A 23,321-nucleotide genomic window follows, 5' to 3' on the forward strand; every position below is an offset into this window, starting at 1 on the left:
CCAAGGCGCCCGCAAGGACCCCGCGGCATTCGAATGACCTCGCCGCTCAGCGCACAGACTTAGTGACGTGTCCCCGGCCAGGCTCTCGCGTGCATCCCTGTCCTTGCAAAGATACGGCGAATACACTTCCCTCCGGCACCTGCTCTGGAGAATCCACTAACGAGAGAATGACTGTCACTCCTTTTGATTCCTTTAGGGAGCAGGGAAGAAAGCCCAGTGACAGACACACTGTAAGGCCAGGACGTGTCGGGATAGCGGAGATTATACGAGAAGATGCGGCCAGGACAGCGGTCCCTCACAGCCCCTCCTGCGAGGGTTGCTGGTGACGGGGAGCAGCGTGCCCGCCTGGCCACATCCTTGCTCCGCGAGGCTACCCACCGCCTTGGAAGACAGGCAGCCTCCGAAGGCGTGCATGAGCGTGGGAAGACTCTGAGATGTGTTCTCCGTTTTTAAAAAGAAAACGAGAAAAGGAGAGAGAGAGAGAGACAGAGAGGAAAAGGAAGGAAGGAAGGAAGGAAGGAAGGAAGGAAGGAAGGAAGGAAGGAAGGAAGGCGGGCGGGAGGGGAAGAAAGAGAGAGAGAGAGAGAGAGAAACAAAGAAACAAAGAAACAAAGAAAGAAAAACAAAGAAACAAAGTGAGTCATTCCAAGTAGGACCTTTGGCCCAGGACAACAAACGAGACTCGATTTTGGTGACAACCGTCCCAGGAATGTGACCTTACACCATGGTTCTGGAATGTGCTGACCCGCAGCAGGCGTGAGGCAGATGACCGTCTGCCTGACGAGCGCCCCCCCCCCTGCCCCCGCCACCCCTGAGGTTGCCGGTGCCCGAAGCAGCTCTCGCCGAAGAATTTTTTTTCGTCCCTGCCCGTTTCCGCCTAGGAAAACCTTCCGTTTTGTGCAGCTTGTCCGAGCACCGCGTCCGGTCGGCAGCCACCCGAGTCCCGAGCCCGTCCATCGAGAGCGTTCGGCCCCGAGCCTCCTCGGCTGGGCTCCTGCCCACTGGCGAGCTCTGTCACCTGGACACCTGGGGCCAGGGCAGGGGGCAGCGTCCCGAGAGCGTGTGGTGATGACAGACAGCTCCGAGAACACGAGAACGTTCGCCCTGCGGACAGGCTTCAGGCGAGTCCGAGTTTATCTGAGCCGAAGCAAGGACACACCGGGAAGGAAGGTCCCGCTCCGGAGGGTGGCAGCTCGGACGCTCCTCCGACCCGTTGCGTGAGCGAGGCCGAGGGCTGCCTCACCTCCGTGATGAAGGCTGACGTCTGCGTCTGCCCCGAATCCACCAACGGACGCCCTCATCCCAAACGGGAGGCGGCAAGATGAGAGCAGCCGTGTGAGAAGAGACCCCGGGCAGCCCCCACAGCCTCCGCTGTGCGAGGACCCACAAGGGGAAGACGCCAACTGTGAACCTCAGGAGAAGACGCCCAGGCTCCTGCCGCCTCCGAGTCGGACTTCCGGCCTCTGCAGCTGTGAGCAATGAATTCGACTGCCTATTGTAAGGCCCCCAGTGCGTGGCATTGTGATACGGCAGCCTCAAGGGACCATCTTGCACAGAGGGACATGAGGCTGGGACCTGCCCAGGGCCACCCGGCCTGGGCATCTAACTTGGGTCCTGTCCCCAGTGAGCACGGGAACATAACCGTCCTGCTCGCCGGACTCAGCTGTGCGCTCACGGAGCCCTGGGGTGGCCCGGCTCTCCACGCCCCTGACTTCGGGGTCGTACTGTCCCTTACTCGTTAACTGCAGCCGCCGCCGCGGCCAGAGCCTAAACACCTCTCTGCCGTCCTCATCCGAAGCCTCGCCCGGGTCGCAACCGTTGGAGGAGGGCCGCCCTGTCTGTGACCCCCGTGAGAGCACATCTTGAAAACTAAATGATCAGCAGGCACCACGAACGTCCCCAGAGAGCCGCAGCCATGTCCGAGCAGGGCGCGACTCTGACAAGCCATCCGCTTTCCTGACCAAGTGTCTTTCGTGCACTCCGAAGGTGAGCGTGAAGGACAAGCATGTCCTTCCACATCTCGGGTGCAGCCTTAGCTGCCCGCCTCTCCCCCTGTCCGACCCTCCAGCTGGGGACCCGACGTGCCCTCTGCGCTGAGTGCGTCCTTGATGCCCCGGACGCCAGCTGTAGGGCGAGGGAGGCTCGGCGGCCGTGAACGCGGCCGGAGACGAGGTGCAGCGCCCGCCGCTGGGCACCTGGCGCTCACTCCCCGCCTGCAATGCCGGCTGCTCCGTCGTCTCTCACACACACACCTGGACGTACGACTCGTCTAGATGAGCCGTAGTCACGATGGAACAAAACCAGGATTAACCGTAGAAAAGGTTCTTAAACCCACACTATTTGGAAAAGCCCAGCAGGGCGGCCAGTGGATAAGTGGATAATGAAAGATCGTCTACGCACACGATGCAACGCGCCTCGGCCGTAAGACGGAGGAAAGCCCTGCCTGAGAGAGTCAGACTCGTGGCCACGGAGCGCGGCCTGCCGGTGGCCAGCCCCCGGGGGCGGGAAGCACCGGTCGTGGGCGCAGCCTTTCGGCGATGCGAGGTGAGCGAGCTCCGGACGGCCACTGCGCCGGCCGCCGCGGACCCGCCTTCTGCGGCCGGGGGTGTCCCGGACGTCTCCTGCGAATGTGGGACCTCGCGCTGCGTGACCCTCCGTGTGTGGCGTCTGCCACCGGGCGTCGCGGGGCCAAGGCCCAGCCGCGTGGTAGCGCGTGTCGGCACCCCCTGCGCCTCACGGCCGGGCACTGCTCCCCCGCGGGGCTGCACCCCACTCCTTCACCCGTCGCCCCGCCGGCAGACGCCGGGTCGTGGCCATTCCGCGTGCACACGTGCGTGTGTGTGTTCCAGGGCGCTGGAGTCTTCTCTGCTCCTGGGCACACTCCGGCCAGCGGAGCTGCCGGGTCCCGAGGTGGAGTCGCAGCTCGCCGTGGGGGGAAACCGCCCGGCGCGCAGGCGTCTGCATCAGTTCACGTCCATGTGCAGACGGAGACCTGACTCCCGGGTGCGACCCGCCCGGGGAATGCCCGCTCAGCTCCGACCCCGCCCGGCTCCTGCATGCCCAGGGTCCTACGAGCATGTGGGTCACGCTGGACCCTGGCCCATCGCGGTCTGTACGCAGAGCTGCGCTCCGCCCGGGCCCCGGCCCCTGCCGCCAGCACCCGCCACTCCCCGGGCTGCAGAATGCAGGCCGAGGCCGGGCTCGGGCCCACGGAGCCGGCCCCCCTGGGTGTGGGCCGCACGGCCGCCCGGCCATGACCACGATGCCCGCAGCCTGCTGCCGGGGCCAAGTCATCAGCTCCGGCTGCCACCCGCCAGCCCGTCTCTCTGCCAGCCCCTCCGCGCCCTTCGTCCCATTGAAGAACCCGAAAAGCTTCGCTTGTTTTGGGAGCTAAGCTGGGAGCCCTCCGGGGCCCGGCCACGTCTGGCAACCGCACCGCCGAAACGAGCTGGTACTGTCACTCTGAGCACTCATCCCACACCCGAAGGACCAGGGCACGTGGCCTCGGCGCCCAGCAGCTGTGGACACTGCCCCAAGGGGGGGCGGAGGGGCGGCCGGGCAGCAGCTGCCCCCGCAAAGCGGCCGGGCCGGCGACCTGCAGCCGCGCGGCCACTAGGTGGCGCCCTCGGACAAGGGAATCAGCCGGTGCGGGCGGGGCGGCCGCCCGCGCACTGGCCGCTACCTGCCGGGCCCTGGCCTGAGAGCTCCGCAGGTCTGCACGCCGCAAAAATACCACCATGGCTAGAGAATTAAGATTTGACAGCGCGCTCGTGGACACCATAAAGAAGCACTCTGCAAAATCGAGTTTTCTGATTTCCCAAATTCTCCTTTATACTTGGAAACAGAGGGTCTGTGATGAGGACGCCGGCGGCTTTGAAAATCACCCTTCAGTTTGACCGGTATCTTATACCTTTTTAGAAAGAGAACAAGTCTCTGTTCACACTGAATCACCTCTCCGCTTGTCCACCAGGCGATTTCGGGGTTCGAGCCTCACTCTGACTGTCCGCCCTCAGCTTCTTGTTCGTAAAAGGAATCCCTGATACCTCGGTCAAAGGCACCCGCTTTCCGGGAAGTATATGCTAATGCAGGAAACGCCCTGGAAGCCTGACGCATTCATCCACGCCCTCGTCTGCGCCCCCAAAGTCCTCAGGTCCCGCACCGCCCCACACTGGGACATTCGCATTCAGCCTGGAGCCGAAGGGTGCATTCCTACATCACGGGGTACGACGCCTACATCCTACAATGCTGCCGGCAACCCGTAGTGCCTGGAAGAAAAACGTGCCCACGAGTGAACTCCGAAATTGTTCGCTAAGCATGCGGCTGACAAACCCAGGGGTTCCTCTCTGTTCGTCCGCGTTTCCCGTCTCCTTGGAGGGGCGGCAGGCGGCGAGCTCATCGCGAAAGTGGGCACCGTTCACTTGCCTTCTCCAACTCCACATCTGTCTACGAGCCGTCTCAGGGCTGGGAGGTCGCAACTTCTCAAGGTTTCCTGGGTGTCAGGATGCTGCAAAACCACTTTCCATGGTCTTCGTAGAAAGTACCGCGATTTCTCCCACCCGGACTGAGCTGTCTCTCCTCCTTTCTCCCGGAAACGGATCATGGGCTTCTACGAAGCACCCACTGTGTGGGGAGCAAAGACTCACATCTACACCGCAGACAGAAAGTGGGTCCTTCACTGAGGACCGTTTCGAACGTTGATGTAGCAACTAGAGATCCGCGTGCAGATTTATGACAGATTCCATGTTCTGGGAAGAGTTATCCTCACGAAAGAAACAGGATGGATCATTGCACCGACCTTGATAATGGTTCTTCAGAAAGCGTGACTTCTCAGCCTCAGCCTTTCCTCCGATGAATAACCCAATGGCAACGGTGTGCCTTACGGCTGTGATCAAATCACCCGTGTTTTCCGATTCCCAGTGCGGAATCGGTGATGCTCATCCATCCTTTGCAACACGGAAAACCTTTCTAGGTCCGAGACGCGGAGGCGGGGAGAAACATGAACTCGCTTGAGGTGCCCGTTTCAAGAACCTCACACTTGCAAAACACATCCCCCAGCCGTTAAGCAAACACGGGAAAGGGGGGGCCGCTGATTCGACTTCTAAACTGAAACATCTTGCCTGCAATGCGTGGTCCCACTCGGTGCATTTGGCCCAGCATCCTCGAGGTCTGGATTTTTCTCCCCCACGAACTAAATAAAAATGAAAAATAAGCCGAACATAAAGACATAGCCGTGTAGACCGTCTGGAATCTGCAACAGTGGTCCCGGGGTCACTGTCACTGAAGAAATGCTGTGAGGTTTGCCCACACCCGTCTGGTACGTCCATCATCCGGGAGCCATGGCGACGGACCCGCTCTGTTATTTCCTGTACTTCCCAGGGTCATGTCGGCGCCCCGTAGCTCCGGGATAAAGAAGAAGAGAAATGTGCTAAGGGCCAAACGCGCCACGCGGTCTGCTGAGTCACGCATCCTTGGCCAGCACACGGAGCCTAAGGCATCTGTCTCCCGGAACAACACAGTTACCTCAAGGGATCGAGGGAGGGTTCCTCATGACACGAGCCCGTTCTAAAAGGCGCGTGGGTTGCTTCTGCTTTTCTTGATGTGAAAGTCGATCTAGTCGTAATGTTTCCGTTCACAGACGAGAACGTGGCAAACCCAAGATACGCGCTTACGTGTATTAAGAGCATCTCATAACACCTCATGGCAACCACCCGCCCCGGGTCAACTTCGAAATGATATCAACACACAGCAAAAGGGCATCGCGGAAAGAGGACGAAGCCGAGAGACTAAGACAAAGCAGGAACCGTGAACGGAGGGGTCAGAATGGTCCCTCGACCTCTAGGTGACATCGAGCCACTAGGAAGACATGCAGTTTTAAGTTCATCGGCTTTTTGTGGATTTTATCATTTGCCAAAAATATGCTTAAATTAGCAAGTCTGTTTCTACCTAAGTCGACGTGTCAATTTAAGCTAACCAGTCATCACCATCATCATCATCATCACCACCACCATCATCATCATCATCACAAACACCTACCAAGAAGGAAAGGTCACCATAATTTCAACCCTCCAACGCACAAGCACACTTCGCCATGCACCGCCGACCCACAGATTCGGAGAGAAGAGCCATGGTTTACCCATAGAGTGAATCTCAGGACGCCAGCACCAGGACCCCCGGTCGAGTCTCCATGAGCTTAACGTCTGCTGATACATCTTGGAGATCCAAGACTGAGACGAGGCTCCAGGATAGTGGCCTGCAGCACCATAGTCTGCAGGAGGTTGACACTGGGGAGCATTTGGGCAAGTGTCCTATGAAATATATATATATTTATAAATATATATATATATATATATATATTGCGTTTGAAGCAAGGCAGAGGCAGAAGCCATTATTGGATTACTTTCGGCAATTGAGTCAAGCCAGAGAGAGACGCGGTCCAAAACCTCTCTGGAAAGAGGTTCCATCTTCTATATAAAACGCTGGACCTGGCCCAACTTCCTCTAAAGACGCGCAGCACATTCAGGAAAAACACGGGCGTTTCTGCGACCGACCGACCGACCTCGCGCCCACGATTGCCCTGGGGTCCACGCCAGTCTCTCTGACCAGGGCCGGTCCGAAACGAGGGGATTTTGTGTTCCTGCTTCTCTGAGTCACGGGGGCACTGAGGTCCTTGGGGAGCCGCCCCCTCTCTCCTCCACCTGACCCGAGCGTGTGCATCTTGTGGTCTGCGAACTTCTAAACGCTCCCGGGAACTGAGATGCACACCCGGCCGCCGAGCTCGCCCGGCACCTGCTCTCACGGAAAGAATGTCCTTCGAGCGTTCTGCTCGCTCGAGAACATTTATTCTCGCCCCGCGGCCAAACCGCAGCGAGCATGGTGGAGGTAGGTCTCCAGTCCCTTCACCCCTGTGCCCTTCCACGCCTGAGCTTCACGGTGTGGATTTCTTCTGACGCCCTGGACGCAAGGGGCGCCGTCCCCGGCGAGCCCACGCCCGCGCTCGACAGACTCACGCGCCTCCGTGGTCTCCGCGTGGCGTGGGATCGTGGTTTCGGAGACGGCGCCGGTCCGGCGGGCGGCACGGGCGTTTCCGCGAGCCGCCTCTCCAAGTTCACACGCGTTCAGGTGGCTTTTCATACCTGAGAAGGAGTAAAAGGCTTTGGCGGAAGGAGGGGACCGGCAGACTGCCATCCGTCGGGGGGGCTGCCTCTCACGCATGCGCCGCCGCGCCCAAATGCAACAGGGGCCTCTGAGGAGCACCTTGCGAGTCCGACTCGCGAACAGGCCGTTTACCTGACTCCGAGGGAATTCGCTCCGGGAAGAGCCAGCTCACCGCGGCGTCCCCTTCCTGGCAGCCCTGGTCCAGGGCTCGGTGAGAAGGCCATGAAGCGCATGTTCTCACCGACTGCCGGCGTGACGCACAGGTGACAGTCAGGTCGGCGCTGTGAGAGGGCTTCCGATGACGCCGGGTGCTGGGAGCAGGGCCGGGCGGTGTTTAAGGGGGGGGGGGCTTGAGGCGGATTGAGGGACGAGGCTCCCCGAGGCCCTCCTGCTACGCACAGCTGCCCCTGCTTCCAAGGCGACTCTGCGTGTCCGGCTCAGGGAAACGCGCATACGGCACATGACGCACGGTGGCCGTGGCGAAGGCAGCCGCGCTCGCGCCGCCGGGCCGGGCAGTGGTCCGTGGACTGACCGCACGCGTGCGCGCCAGACGGCGACTCCGCTGGGCGGGGGAGGCAAGGAGCGGCCCCTGCGGTGACGCCCGCTCGGACCTTCCCACCTGCCGCGCCTCGCAGCTCCGAGCCGCACGGGGGTGTGCTGGGAGGTCGCACGGGCAAAATCAAGGGCGGTGAGCAATGTCAGCGAGACTCCGGCTGCCTTGACAACCGGACACCTGTGTGCGTGTGTGTGTCTGAGGGAGAAAGAGAGAGACAGAGACAGAGAGAGAGAAGGAAGGAAGGAAGGAAGGAAGGAAGGAAGGAAGGAAGGAAGGAAGGAAGGAAGGAAGGAAGGAAGAAGGAAGCATTTCGGCCGCGGACGCCGCCGCCCTGGAGAAGCTCGCAGCGTTGGCGCGGATCAGACGCCGCGTGGAAGACGCCACCGCCGGACTGTGCCCTTGTGCTCAGCATAAATCTGTCGTCGTCCTCCCCCCGCCCCGAGCAGCACCGAGAAGGCCCCCCACTGCAAGTCCCTATGACTGAGCTGGGCTGTGTCACCTGTGAGGATCTACCTGCAGCCCCGACCGCGGCCCCGGCCCTTCCACGGACAACAGACTCAGGGCCCGGCCAGCGCGTGCGCGTCTGGCTGCTGGGAGCATGCGCTGTGGGGTCCCTCGCTGCCGCCCGCGCGAAGGGGGCACCCGGTCTCCAGCCCACAACCCCGGGGGCGGGGGGTGCAAGGCCCTGAGAAGCCCCTGCACCCTCGCTCAGCTGCAGTCTGAGGAGACGCTGTTCCCACCTGGCTCAGCGGGTGTGTGCTCTGTGCCGCCGTCTGAAGGTCAAGGACGCCCCATGCAGCGGGGAGATCCAGGACCACCCCCCCAGCGCTGCCTCCTCCTGCCTGCCCAGGCCCCGGGAACCAGCGTTGGGGGGCTCGCTGGCATCTACGCCGTGTCCCGCTGTGCCCGCAGGAGCGCGGACTCGCGTCAGGCCTGGCGCACACCCGGGTCACCGCTGTCAGGCCCGCGCATGCTGCGGACGAGAACCAGAGTGTAGTGCCTGGTCATGCGCGCCGGGTGGGGTGGGGGGTGTCTGGTCCCTGCAACACGGGGGCTTCTGGCCCCAACACCCTCCCCCCCACCCCCGCCGGCACAGTGCACTCAGGACACCCCGCTGGGCGACACCCACTCCCCACTCCCGTCCCAGCCTGGAAAGGCTTCAGGGGGCTCCCTGGGCCTTCTGTTTCCTCCCCACCTTGTTGGGGCGCCCACCAGCCATGTGCCCTGAATACTGCCCAGTGCCCGGGAGAGGTGCCCGTGGAAGGACTCGGGGTGCCAGCTCCGTGTCCTCCTCCACACGGCCCGGCCAGGTAGGGTGGGAGACACGTGTGCTGGGGGGCGGCTTCCTGTCTCGGGGGCAGAGCCTGGATCCCCAGTTCTGGAGCTGGGCGCCCCAACGATCTCTGCCCGTGCTCCACAGCACCGTGGCCCCCGCCCCGTATGTAAGTCTGACGCTGGGCACCCCGGGTCTGAAGCTCCCCCTGCCTCGCCCCACTGCACCCGCGCCCCCTTCCAGCCCGAGGGGCGCGCTGCGCGGCCCCCTCCCGGCTTCCACTGCGCGCGGGAGAGCGGAGGGAAGGCAGAGCGTCCGTCACCGCCCCCAACCCCCTACGCTCCTTTGTAATTAAATCGCAGCGGTCCAGGGCGAGCCAAGGGCTGGCGGCTCCGCAAAGAGGGAAGACGGGGGACCCCGAGACGCGGGGGCCTGCGGGAGACGCGTGGGGGGGTGGACACAGCCACCGCGGCGACGAGAAAGGGGCCAGCACAGCGGAGAGGCGGGAAGGGTCACGCGGGGGCGCAGGGGGTGGCGCCACGCGCCCGCCCTGCCCCCGCCGGGTCTGCGGAGGGAGCCCCCCTGCTCCGCCGCGCCGCCCGCGCTCGCCCCCGCGGCTCCCTCCCGCGCCCCGCGCCCCCCGCCGCCCGCCGCCCGCGGACGGCTGCGCGCTGCGCCCCGGGGCGCCGGCCCTCCACCTGTCACCGCGCGCCCGCCGTCTCGCCGCCGCGCAAGTTTGCGGAGACTTGCCGGGCGCGCCGCCTCCTCGCTGCCCGCCCGCGCCCGCGTCCTCGCCCATGGCCGCCGCCCCCGCCCGCCGGCCGCCCGCGCCCCCCGCGCCGCGCGCCCAGCCCCGCGGCCGCCGGGCGCGGTGAGCGCAGGCCGAGCGCGGGCGCCCGTCCCCGGCACGGAGCATTGCGGATGCGGCGCGGGGCCGGCGCGGGGCTCCGGGCGCGCTCGGGGGTCGTGAGCGCCGCGCCCCGCGCCCCCGCGCGCCCCCCGCCAGCCCGCGCGCCCCGCCGGGGCCATGCAGTCGCTCATCTCGCCGGTGACCAAGGCGATCCTGGTGGCCCTGTTCATCTTCGCCATCCTGCTCATCCTGTACGTGATCCTCTGGTACATCTGCCGCGATGTGGACTGCGACCACGGCATCTGAGCGCCCAGGGCCCCGGCGGCCGCCGCGCTGAGCGCGCCCCGGCGCCGGGCATGGGGGCTGCGCGGCGCGCCGGCGCCCCCCGCCCTGGGCCCCGCCGCGCGCCCGCCGCCGCCGCCGCCGCCACCTGGCCTTGACCTTCAGGGACGGACCGGAGAGGGGGTGAGTGCTCTCCTGCGGCCGTGCTGCGCGGCGGGCTGAGCAGGCACAACTTCGCTCAGGGCGCGGGACCCAGGCGCGGGACCGTCCCCGGGGTGGGCGCTGCGCCCTGGGCTCCTCGCCCGGACGCAGGCGCTGGCGGGCGGCTGCAGGTGGGTGTGCAGGGCGCTGGGAGCTGGCCTGCTCGGCCACCCTCCGGCCAGTCCCGCCAGGCGCTTTGGGGACCAGGGCGCGAGCCGTTCCCGCCTTCAGCCGCCACCTGCGCAGCGGCCCGAGGTCGAGTGGGAACAAGCGCCGGGTGCTGGGTGCGTGCCGCGCCCTTCTCAGTCCCCAGCCCCTTGCCTGCGTGCCCGAGGACCCCTCGCGGCGGTGCCGTCTCCCCCAGGAACCCCGCACAAGTGTGACAAGCGAGCTCGCCGCGGAGGGGGGTGGGCGGCGACCGCCATCCGCCGCAAAGGGCCACCTCTGGCGAGCAGTGGAAATCAGGGCTAAGAGCTGGTGCGCAGTCTTCGCACTCCCAAAGGCTGTGGTGGGGAGGGGTGGGGAGGGGGCTTCCTCCAAGGTCTCCTGCCTCCCCCTCCTCCCCAGAGGAGAGGCGCAGATGGAGCAAGAATCACGCGTTGCTGTCTTCCAACTGTGCCGAGCAAGTTTGTGACTTAAATCAAACCGTGCGAGCAGGAAAATGCCCGCGCCGAACGTTTCTGCGCAGAGCACCCGGGCGGAGAAGCATCCGCCTTCCCGTAGGCTGGCCCCGGCGGGACCGTCTGTCTGCCCGCAGCGGGGCTGCCGCGGTCTCTGACCCGGGCAGGGCGGCACGGCGCCGGGGCCGGCTGGGGGACGCCCCTGCGCTCAGGTCTAGCTCCCGTTGGGGTCACCCAGGTCCCTTCACCCCTTGCCCTTGACTCTGTCTCCAGCCGCTGGAGGGTTAAGGAGCCAGGAGACGAGGCAGGGGCTCCGGGTCTCCAGGAATCCTAAGAAACTCAGGGGGCCCGAGGCTCTGTGATTTCCGGGTGATGAGGGCTGGCGAGTCTGTGTGGTTGTTTTCCGGTTGTTTTCCTGTGGTTAAAATCGGGGACGGGACAGTAGTGACCCTGCAGCGTGTAAGGTGTGTGTGCTGGACGCAGCGTGTGAGGGAGGGAAGGGGACCCTCATTCTTAAGATCACAAGCACTGTTTGAGAGAATGCAGGAACATTTCTGGAGCCACCCGCCCCCCACCCCGCAATATTCCCGGTGGAAATGCATTCGGAAGGCATTCTGCGGGCCTCACTAGTAAACACCCCCCCATGTGGAGAGACCCTGCCCCAGCCCACGGTCCCCCCAGACATCCCCTGCCCCAGAGCCTGCCATTGGCCTGACTCAGTCCAAAAATAAAACACACCCTGGCGACAGGAAGGGATTAGTGCTCATGATCAGTTTCCAGAGCCGGGTGCCCCAGGTAGCAGGTGAAATCGGCTTGGCAGGCGCCAGGCAGGAGCTGGATGCTCACGCTCCGAATTGTTCTGCCTCAAACAGTATTTTCCACACAGGGGGAAAAAAAATAAGAAAAAAAGCCGCCGGAGGTTCTGACGCCCGCATCCCCCGCCGGGCGTGTGAATCAGGACCCAGAATTATCCCACGTACATTTCCGGCCGGCTATTCGCTGGGGGAGAGGAAGGCGGCCAGGCTAGGTGCCTGGTCCTCGGGGGATCGCCCGGCGGAACACGCAGATGCGCGCCCGGTTTCCCCTGCGGCCGTATCTGGGGTGGACAGGAAACCACGAACAGGCCAGCGTGACTGAACCGATAGCATCCAGGACGCGCCCGCCTGGCCGGAGGGTCCCTGCACGCGGCTCACGATGCCGGCCGTGCACACGGCCTGCTCGCTCTCTGGCGATGTCTTGCATAGGCGCCTTCTCGGCCTCTCCCCGGGGTGTTTGTCACACACGCGGTTTCGGTTCCGAGAGAGCGGTGTTTATTGGCTTCCCCAGAGGATACCCTGCCAGCCCTCAGAGGTCAGCCACGTGTCTGTGGGTGCTGGGGACAATGGCATTAGCTGTCCCTAGTTCACAGTCATTCCCACGTCTCCCGTCACCAAACCAGAACAACACCCAGGATTCAAACGGCACCCGTGAAGTCGGCGGAGAGAATTCACGCACTCTCTGGGACTCCGTAAACACCACGCTAGACAGACACCGCAGCACGCCAGGGCACAGCCAGGGCCCCTGAGAGGTGGCTTCCTAGCCAAGGTCACAGAGCTGGTTAGTGCAGAGTAGTCACGGGGGAATGACAGTCACACTTGAAGCTCCGGGGCACATTTCTGTTACACGTGAGACCTGTGTCTGCTTCTCTGAAGTCACTGCCGGCTTCCCCTTGTTGCCCGTGGAAGCATGCGTGGACCCGCCGGCTGGCCCAGGCCGCCGTCAGGCCGTGCTGACTCTGCGGGCATTTCATATCTCTAGAAAAGGGACAGCTGAGCGGCCTCAAAACAGTGCCACCCACTAAGACCCAGTGCCAGCGGCCCGGTGGATGAGCCCTGGAGCAAGGTTCACGGAAAATCTCAAAAGGCCAGAAAGCGTGATGAGGCAGAAATGTCCGTCCTGTGACTTCCCTCTTTTTCTACACAGGACCCGGACTGCGTGAGATCACTGCCGAAAGAACCCTGGTCCCCTAGAAATCACAATCGTATCTAGTATTTGCTGCACGTGTTACTAAGTGCCAGACACGGAGTTAAAGCGAGTTTATTTACCTCGCATGCTACGCTGCTGACGGCAAGAACACGATCATTACCCCACGTACACAGAACGGAGAAGAGAGCCTGGCACGGGAGGGTTACGTAACTTTCCCCGGAGCACAAGGAAAGAAGCATCTGTCACCCCCAGACCTGCACGCACACGCGTGTGCGCGCCGAGTGTGTGCATGCGTGTGCCTCGGGGCTCACATCCCTTGCATTTTCACTGCAAAAAAGAGTTTCAAATCATATTTCTGACATCAGCTCTCCCTTGGGGTTGAGGAATACTATTTTCCTTAGATACGAGATATTAAACAACTTTTTAAAATGCAGTTTTGTATGTTAAATGTGGAATACTTTTTCTAGGGATTACAAAATAACTGCTTAATATATAAATTTTTTTGACGCCGTGTCCACGCAGGTGTCAATTGATAAAGAAAAGCTTTGGACGCCTTTGTTCATGCTGACCGTGTGCTGTGCATTTTCAGAACTGAAGTCCAGGCAGCGGTTTTGGGTCTTCCGGGGTGTCCCATGTCCCTCGTGTGTGGTGAACACTTAGTTCGGGACATTTTCCTGACTGAGTCGCTGTCTGTGAACCTGAGAGTATGTTTCCAAGCCCAGAATGCACTGTGCGTTGGCTCCAGATCTGTCTGAAGACCGGGACACGGGGTGCCAGTGAGTGCGTGGGACGGGCAGAGAAGCCCCCAAGGACGGCGAGGGGAAATCCGGGACCCGCGGGCAGGCTGCTGGGGACCGGGCGCAGGTGCCCGTCTGCCTCCTGGGCACTGCGGTTCGGCTCACAAGAGACGTGTGGGCGGGGGCAGGAAGGACAGGGTGGGGACCCTATTCTTGCTCGTAAAGCTAACTGCAGCTTTTTAGGGAGAGGAAGGAGGCAGGCGGCGTGCGCCGACCCCCAGCCTTGCCCGCTCGTTCTGTGACGCGCGCTGCAGCCTCCCCGAGCGCCATCCCCCTTGCAGAGGGACGTGGGACGCGGCTGTGGCACTGGCCGGGGCACGCGAGGCGGCGCTGCGGGCTTGCGCGTCCCCGCGTCCCCACGCCGGCGCGGCGGGCTGTGGGACGCGCACGGCACGCTGTCGGAGCCCAGCCGCTCCGTGGACCGAGTTCAGCACCTTCCGCGCCGCGTGACTCGTTCCGTGTGTGAAAACTTCGTTTCCCGTAAGTTACTGTAGCAACTCGCGACGGGCACGCGCAGGATGCGGGCATGGAAAGGCTCGGGGACCTCGTGCGCCTGCGCAGTGTTCGCCGTGGTCCCGGGGGGCAACCGCCCCCCTGGGGACTCTGGGGCGCGGGTTTGTGTCCCCGGCGGCGGTCTCGGCCGCGTCACTTGTCTAGCAGACGTGTGGCTCCCTGGGAGCCCGTCATGCCCGTCCCCGCCCCCTCGGGGACTCCTGGGTGCGCCGGGGGCCTTGCGGGCAGAAGCCGGGGCTTCCGGGAGTCGCGAAGCCTCCGTGGGCAGCGAGTCGGGGGACGAGTGTGGATGCCAATGTCATAAACGCAGCTCGTGGCTCGAAATAGCGCGTGCATCAGGTGAGGCCTTGTGGGGCGCGGGGAGGCAGCTTGGAAAACAGCGAGATGCGACCGGGTCCTCTGCATCGGGGGGCCTCGGGGCTGACCGGCTCCCTGCCCTCGGGCGCCGGGGAGGCCGGGCACGGCTGCCTCTGTCCATCCTCCATCCACGCGTCCCTCGAGAGCGGCACGTTTGGGACTCACGAGGAAGGAGCCGGCATTGACCAAGCCCCTCTCTTGGAGCTGACGTGGTGCCCCTGACTCCCACGCACCCCTGGGAGCCGCTGCCGGTTTTCTGCACGAAGCCGGGTCCAGACACGTGGCTGAGATGTCAGACAGCGGCGACCTGAAGGCCAGGCCACGAGGGTCAGTGGTCACTCACCATCTCGCCAGACTAAGCCTCCCGTGCCACCCGCCCCTTCCTCTCTGTGTCGTCCGTGACCAAGCCCCCCACGCAGCGACGGCGTTTGCCTAAATACGGCTACGGAAGCCTGAGCTTGTCACCCGAGAAGGTCCCCGGAGGGACGTCAGGAGCCACGGAGTGACGAGGGGGGCGCGTCCTTGGAGCCCGCCCCCTCGGGGCGGCCCACACACGACGCGACGCGTCACCGCTCCGTGGGCGCCCGGTTTGCGCGGCGTGAATCCGATGACGCACAAAACAAGGCCGTTTGTTGTCACCCGCGAGGATCTCGGCTCGGCGAGGGGGGCGCTGCCGCGCGCGCGGCTCCGCAGCAGGTGCGAGCTGAGCGATCCGTGTTGTCAGCAGAAGATTTTAAAACACAGGAAAACAGAAAGGCAGGCCAAGTGCCGGAGACGGCACAGACGGCGCGACAGAGGGGCGGCGGCAGATGGTCCCCGCGGCGGCGCGGCGCCGCGTCTCCTTTCGGGGGGTGGGGGGGTAGGGGGGGGAGGTTGCAATAAACACACGTAGCAGTGGCGTTTGCACAGCCCGTGGAGGAGGCGAACTCGGCGACAAGTCGCGCTAAGGGTCCTGGGACAGTCCGCTCGGCCGTCACGCTGGCTGGCTTTGGGGACACGAGTTCGTTCCCACCCTCTGGGTGGCGGGTAAGCGAGCACAGGGCCTCGTTTGGGTTTCATCTGGGAGAAATGCTGCGCGGACCCCGGGAAGGGCACCCCGAGCCGCCCCGAGCCCAGCGCCAAGCGCAGCCGTACGCCCACCCGGCTCACGCGCCTGCCCGCACCCCCAGCTCCCGCGTCCCGGGAACGAGGCATGCGCACATCGCTTCCGGTTTCTTTAAAAAAAGTTTTTGTTCTTCAATGATAGTTGGCATTCCACATTCTTTGATAACAGTGTCAGGGGGACAGCAGAGTGGTTAGACGTTTGCATCATTTACGAAGTGACCCCGCCCCCTACCGACCCCCCGCCGCGGTGAGGCGCGTCCCCACCTGGCACGGATTTATTACAATGTAACCAAATGAATTCCCTGTGCTGTGCTCCGCATCCCTCCAATGAGGCTGTGACTGCCGGTTTGTCTTGCATCTCGTGGCCTTGTTCACCCCGCCCCCACCCCCCTTCCATCTGGTGACACGTGTTTGGCCTCTGCATCTAGGAGTCTGTCTCTGTTTTGTTTGTTTACATGATTCTTTAGATTCCACGTAAAAGGGGCCTCCCAAGATACTTGTCCTTCCGTCTGACTTATTTCACTTAGCGTAATACCCTCCAGGGGCACCATGTTGTTGCAGATGGTGAGATTTCCTTCCTTTTCAGGGCCGAGGAGTATTCCACCGAGTGTAGGTACCACGTCTCCTCTATCCAGTCCGCCCTTGCTGGGCACCCCGGCCGCGTCCACACCCCGGCTGCTGTGAATAGTGCCGCCCTTAGAGCTGTCCGTTCAGTTGCAGACACCCGTGCGTCCCTCCACAGATACGCACGCGCAAACACCCCTCCGGTACCCGGCTGCACGGACGCGCCTCTGCAGCTAAACTCGCATTCACCGCAGCACTTGTGTGTACCTTCTCCTTTGACTCCTCGTAAACCTGTGCTGCCATGGTGGTGTCTCTCTCTCTCTCTCTCTCTCTCTCTCTCTCTCTTTTTGTGCGTCAGAGACCACATTCCCCAGTGCCGAGACCCTCATCCCCGTAAACTCGTCAGTTTTCCTTCTGGATCGCCACAGCACGGCAATGTGGAGAAACAAATACCTCTGCTGATCCCAGAACCGACTGTCATTAAACACTGTCTTTGTCTGTACTCGCTTATATTTGAATTGTCTGTGTTTCCTTCGGGCCGGTGGGAGGGGGGTGAGGATACCCATGCTGGTCGGAAAACTAAAAAGGTCATTGTGCGAGAAAGGAGCGACGAACCAGAGATTCCACGCGGCTGGGGTGTTTGGTATTTTTTTTTTCTTTCCCGTCTTTTTTTCTTCTCTCTTTCTCTTTGACCGTTTCCAGGCCATTGGGAGGGGCTGTCTTTTCCCAAAAGAATGCTATTTAGGAAATAATTATTCTTCTCCTAGAATTTAAAAAAAAAAATAGAAGAAGAAGAAAAAAAAAAACAGTCCCCAGGCTGCTCGTCGGCACTGCAAGTATTACTTAGTCCCGTGGACTATTAAGGTCACAGTCAGGTGACCTGTTTCGGGGCTTGTCATTTCCCCCGGTGCTTTGACTTCCTTATTATTTTTTTCCAGCTACCCGCATCTCTCTTTGGGAAGAAGAGAAAAGCAAGGGAGACCCAGAGGTCACCCTGGAAATCGTCTGGGACGTCACCTTCCGGGGTGAGCTAGATCCCAGAACGGCTTCCTCGAGCCCCGCCGAGCATTTCCTGCGTTGTCTGTCTCCAGCGGTCACGTTACAGGCTCGAGGAGTAAATCGTAGGGTGCCGCTTTGTGGCAAAGGCATCGTACTCCGGACGGGGCGTTTTCGCCCCTCCTGCCCTGGGAATTCTGCGGCTTGCAGCGTTGAAGGCAAATGCACCGCACGCGGAGAGCAATGCGAGAACACGGTCCACGCGTGAGTGGAAGGCGCGGGCATGGTCTTCGGCGCTCCCATCCCATCGTGCGGGATGCCGAGCAGGGCGGAGCTGTGTGCGAACGTGCGCTGGGGTGTGTCCTCGGAGAATGAGCCGCGTTTTGGGAGGAAACAGCGGCCGGCGCGTGCGGAAGGAGGGCGGCCGCGCTAGTGTGCGCGGCGGGGCAGAACCGCAGCGTGTCAGCCCTGGGGTCCCGGGGCCCAAGGCGGGGCCGGCAGGGCCGCGGGGAGCCCGTTTCTCGGCCGCACGGCGGGTCTTGTTGGCAGGCAGATCTCGCCCGGGTGGTAAAGGCCGCTCTGATTCTGAGAGGCTCAGAGGTGACGCCGCCTCGAAGGTGATCAACTGATGAACGCATGTCTGGGTGGCGCCGCCCACCGTGGGGCGGGGCCCGACCCGGCTCTGGGGTTACATAATCAGCACTTATTCTCTGTGGCTGATGGGGACGTCCGGCCCCAGGAGTGCTGGCCCGAAACGTCACCGCCGGACTCACTTACGGTCCTGGAGTTCACGCCACAAGTTCAGAGTGAGTCTCGGGGGAGTAAAGTCTGCGTTTTGGCAGCATCGCATCCTTATGGGATGTCCAGGAGAGAACCTTCCTTGCCGATTCCAGCTTCTGGGGGTGGCCGGTCCCCTGCGGGCACGGCCACACGTCGCTCTGATGCTTGCTTCTGTGACCACACTGTGTCCTCTTGCAAGGACCCTTGTTGATGACATTGGGTCCAGCCAGGACCCTTAACCTTCTCACATCTGCAAGGCCCCTTCTGCCGGGTGAGGTCATACTCACAGGTCCCACACATCACAGGCTCACCCGGGGCCGGTGTCCCGCCAACATCCTGTCTTCATACGGGGGAGCCCACACCCAAGGGTCGCCTCCAACAGAGCGCGCGCACGGGCCGCGATGGGGTTCCAGCCCTGCTCGGCCAGACCCCGGAACGCTCTGTCCCTGCCCCCACCATCCGGGCCGTGGCAATCATTAGGGACGCTGCGTGTCAGGGAGTCCTCGCGGCTCACCCTGCCATGACGAGGCATTTGACGCAGCGGGTCCCAGGTAGCAGGCTCGGGTCTTTCCCAGAAAACATTCAGGGGACCCAGGCCGTCCCGGGAAAGGGGAGGAAATGAGAGGAAGCAACATGGCATCCAGAAAAATGAAGCATCGAGTAGAGAAGGGGTCCCTCCCTGCAGGTGTCTGGGGGACGGAGGGTCGCTGTGCCAGACAAAGCAGGGACGTGCTGGGCCCCGCGGGGTGGCCGGCCGCCGGCTGGGATTCCCACGGGCGCCTGGTTCTCCTGCCCCTGGGGTGCAGCCAGGGGCCTGGGCGCGAGTACCCACTGACGCGGGCTCCGCGGGGACGAGACAGGCAGCAGAGGAGTGTCAGGGGGACCAGCACGGCTGGGCGGTGACACGCCGGACACGCTCCGCCCACCGGCCGTTCCACGGCTTTGACTTTTAATTGCTTGTGACTCAAGTAGCCACCTGGCTAGTGCCTGTCATGTTGCACAGCTCGAACGTGAACTTAAATGCCGACATGTTCGCTTCTCGGATCAGTTCGCTAGGGCGGCCGTGACGAGGGCCCCACACAGACCCGTTTCAGGTCACACGCTGCAGGACGATCCAGGTGTGGGCAGGGCTGGCCACCCCCCCCGGCCTCTCTCCTCCTGTTCCTCACGCGCTCGTCCCTCTGTGTGTCTGTGGGCTCGTCCCCTCTTGTTCTAAGGACAGAGCCCTGTGGGGTCAGGGCCACCCTGGTGAACTCACTGTCCCTTCGTCTGGTCCGCAAAGCCCCATCTCCGCCTCCTGCCTCATGCTGAGGCCCCGGGGTTAGCACTCAAACATATGAATTTCGCGGGGGACACAATTCAGCCCGTGACGCCCTTCGAACCCCACTTTTCTGAGCTCCCCTCACGCCCCAGGAGCTGCAGCATCTGCCAGACACGCCTGGTAAATTCTCAGGCGGGACTCCCGCCAGGTCATTTGATAACAGGGACACATGTCGAGTCGCACCGTAACCGAAGTTTGCTCAGGCCGGCACGGGACAGCCGGTGGACAGCCGGCCTGGTCTCCACGTAGCGCGGACCCACGTAGGATAGGGGTGACAGGAGACGGGGGGCTTGACTGAGCTCTGAGATGGGGAGACAGCGCGTCCGGGGCAGAGAGTCACGCACGCCCACGTGAGCACGCACACTTCTGCACCCCTGGGCGCCCTATGGGTCACGTGCACATGTGGCCTGAGACGTAACCTCCGTCTCGATGCTGTGCCCCCGGATCCCACTGCGGTTTCTGCTTCCAGGGGCCTGGTCCACTCGTCGGCCCTTCTGCCTGGGCACTGTCACCCCCACTGCGTTGAGACGCCCACTGTGGGTGCCTCGTGAGCCCCCGCGTCCGCCTTCTGCCTCGAGGGTCCGTGAGGGGGGAAGGGAAGGACAGGCCAGACCAAGGTCCTAGGGCGACCTTGAAACCCACGCCTTGCACACGATCAGCCTGCCTGACAGCCTGGGGTGCCACAGAGCGTAACCACCATGTACCTTGTGACGATCATGCCGGATCTCTAACCACCTGCGGTCACGTGGGGGGTGCTGCGTGCCGTGTCCAGACGGGAATTTGAGAAAGCAAAGGCAGGAAAAGCCCCTGTCAGCAAACAGGTACTAGGAAAGATGAGGGCTCTGCCCCCACCCCCAGGCTCCCTCCTGGGGTTCAGAGCTACCAGCTGTCCGCTTCCGAGCCGCCGTGCCTGGTACAAAGGCGGGGGGCCCTCGGTGCTGGGTCTGCCTCGGTCCCACGACATCGTAACTGGGGACACATCGTGTCGCTTTGTGCCAAAGACGGAGGGTCGGGCGGCCCGGGAGGGTGGGAATGGCCTCCTCCACGGAGGACGTGCTGTCTCGTGACTTGTCACTCTGGCTGTTGGCCTTCGGTCCCCGCCTGAGGTGATACTGGTCACACTTCTCCATTGCCAACCTAGTTTCCCCTTCTCGCCACACTCCGCCGGAGGATGTCACCTCCTGCCGCCCACACTAACGAAGTGGGACCGTAAGTTGCCCCTTGCTGGGGTCGGATGATGCCTTTGCGTATTGGGGAGTCATCCCGCATGGCGATGCCTTTGCGCCCTCCTCCCGCACTGATCGATCTAATTATGTATTTTCCTCAGTGTGGACTGATGAATATTCATCTCGAATCTGGGGTCGCCTTCCGTTAGGATCTTACCCCCTGGTTCACACCGGTGGGCCGCGGGGCCGCGCTGAGTTCGGCGTCCGCCTCCGCCCCGCGTGGTCTCCGCCGTTCGAGTTTTGACGTTTTCCTTCGTTGCCAGCACCTCCCGGTGCCCCGGGCCTGGGCGGCACCCCCTCCCCGCCCCCCGAGGCCTCGTCCCAGCACCAGCCCCGCCTCCCGAGGGCCCCGTGTTCCTTTCACGTGCGCACGGAGTTGGGGACGGCGCCCCGGGAGCTGGGCGAAGGGTCGTCCGCGGCGTTTCAGAGGGTTTACTTTTCGTCACCTCACCATCGATTCGTCCGCGCCTTACGGTTCTATTTTCTGTTTTCGTTTTTATACCAATTCAGGGCCCTCGAACGGACACAGTGCTCTGGTGGCCGTGCAGACCTTGTCCACCCCTCGTCCAGACGCACACCGAGAGGTCGTGAGAACATCCCCAGCGTGGGCCGCTGCGGGCCAGGACCCCAACGCGGACGCACAGGCGCCCGGACAGCCCTGGCCAGCTGCTAACTGCAGGCTGCGGACCAGCATGCCACCCCAGCTGCACTGTGGGGGTGCTGGGCGTGTGGCCACCCATCAGGATTAAGGCCATGCCCCTCACTCATCTTGCCAAGCCATCGCCAGGCGTCCGGGACTCGTGGGCAGCGTCACCTCCGGGGCCATGCTGGCATCTGTGACCTCCATCCTCCCTCGTGGCTCCGTCCGGCCGTCCCTGCCCGCCCGCCTGGTTGTCTGCTGTGAACTTTTCGTGAGCTGTCCCCGTGAGCCTCGTGGCGAACCACTGGGGTTCCAACCCCTGTAGGGCGGCCGTGGGAAGTGTTCACTCTCGCTCCGGGCGGGAGGAGCCAAGAGCGGCACCTTCGGATCGCACCGCCGTTGAGAGAGCTGCACCTGGGCCTGGTCACTCCATCTCAGATGCAGCCCACGCCGTGACCCCCCACACCCACTGCTTTACGGTGCACTCCTGCCCCTGGGAGGGGGTACACGAGGACCCCCATCCACCCTGTGGCCAACTTACCCCAAACATTGTTATTGGTCTGTGGCCAGAAGGACACACGTGTTGTGGAAGAAAGGAATGACCGTGTAACACGCACATGAGAGACTTTGTCCCTGGATGAAGAGCGTCCCGGAACATTCTAGAAACAAACCTAGCGTTAGTTACACCTGGACTCCGAGCAACGCATCGGGCACGTTCTCAGCTGCGTCACGTGTGAGAGTCGCGTTCACTGCCCAGTGCGGCAGCCACGAAGGACCTATGAGCTGTTTGTGTGGCTCTCTGCTTTGCCTAAAATCTGAGGGGGGCAGGAGGGGAATTCAGGGGTGCCCCCTGAAGTGTGGGGTGTGCATGTCTGGATGAACTTACTGAGCAGTGCTTGAACCGCCAGGCCCACCCATCCACGCCCCACGCAGGTATAGCCACGCCCACCCTACAGGCCTCGCCCACCATCTGTCTAGTCAAGCCCACCTGTGTCCAGCCGCACCCAACAGTCTTATACGGCCACGCCCACCCGCCTGCCCTGACACGCCTACCCAGGTCTAGCCACGCCCACCCGTCTCGCCCGGTTACGCCCATCCGCCTGGCCACGCCCACTCAACCTGTCTGGTCAGTCCCATCCACCTGTCCTGCACTGCTGCCCAGGTCTGGCCACGCCTACCTATCTGTCCAGTTACGCCCACCCTGTCCAGCCACGCCCACTCTGTCGAGCTACATCCGCCCACTGTCTGGTCACGTGCAGCCTTCCTGTCCAGCCACGCCCACCCATCTGTCTAGCCACGCCCACATCGCCGGGCCACGCCCACCCGCCCTGTCTGTCAGCCAGGTGCGCCTCTCACCCACACTCATAAACGCTGCCGTCGTCCTGTCCCGCAGGTGTGCTGTATGGCGCCTCCATGTTGTCCTGTCATGGCTTCAGCCCCTCCACCTGGAGAGAGGCAACAAAGACAGAGCTGAGACATTATGGCTATTTCAGAAAATAAAATATTTTTGAAACCGCATGGCTCGGATGCAGCTCTTTGCATTGCGGTGGGGACGCTCCCCCGCCCCCTAGGCTAAGGCGCTGCAACCCGAGCAGCCCGGGAGGGACGCGGGGGATCCGGGGACCCGCAGACAGGCCGGGCGGAAAGGCGTCTGTCTATCTGTGCTTCAGCAGAGGGAGGCGCCGGCCACCTGTGCCACAGCGCGCGACACCAAAAAGCAACCCCGAGGCTTGACGGCGGTTTCCACGCCACGGCTGCTCCGAGGTCAGCTTCCCACGTGGGGTCTGGTGTCCCTGCGTCTCAGCAAACGGAAGGTCCCAGCCCTGCCTGCTGCAGGCTCACCGGTCTCAGTGGGCACCTGGCCGGGGCCCCATTCCCGAGCTGTCCCTCTAGGCAGGCGCACGGCTACCATGAGACAGAGACGACTCTGTCCGCCGGGCCCAGAATGCAGTTGGAGGAGGAAGGCACGGAGTCGGAGAAGGCATATTTAATAAGCACAATTTCAGTTAGATAAAAGGGGACAAAGTTAGTCTTGTGTTTACAATGCACTTATTTTAATATGACATCAAAGAAGGAAAATAAAGGAGTCACAGAGCTAGCTGGGCCAAGGGACCCTTTCAG

The 23,321-nt window shown here is 62.7% G+C and overlaps 1 protein-coding gene across 1 annotated transcript; it reads left to right on the forward strand.

The window, feature by feature from the left end:
* Positions 1-588: 588 nt before the first annotated feature.
* On the forward strand, positions 589-22,718 carry LOC118613546 (basic proline-rich protein-like). Its single transcript, XM_036235723.1, has 2 exons — positions 589-6,879; positions 21,071-22,718. Exon 1 carries the CDS (start codon positions 2,404-2,406, stop codon positions 3,751-3,753), a length of 1,350 nt encoding a protein of 449 aa, XP_036091616.1. The 5' UTR covers positions 589-2,403; the 3' UTR covers positions 3,754-6,879; positions 21,071-22,718.
* Positions 22,719-23,321: the final 603 nt, after the last annotated feature.

This window comes from Rousettus aegyptiacus, unplaced genomic scaffold (assembly GCF_014176215.1).
Source record: "Rousettus aegyptiacus isolate mRouAeg1 unplaced genomic scaffold, mRouAeg1.p scaffold_m13_p_19, whole genome shotgun sequence".
In the NCBI taxonomy this organism is placed as follows: Eukaryota; Metazoa; Chordata; class Mammalia; order Chiroptera; family Pteropodidae; genus Rousettus; species Rousettus aegyptiacus.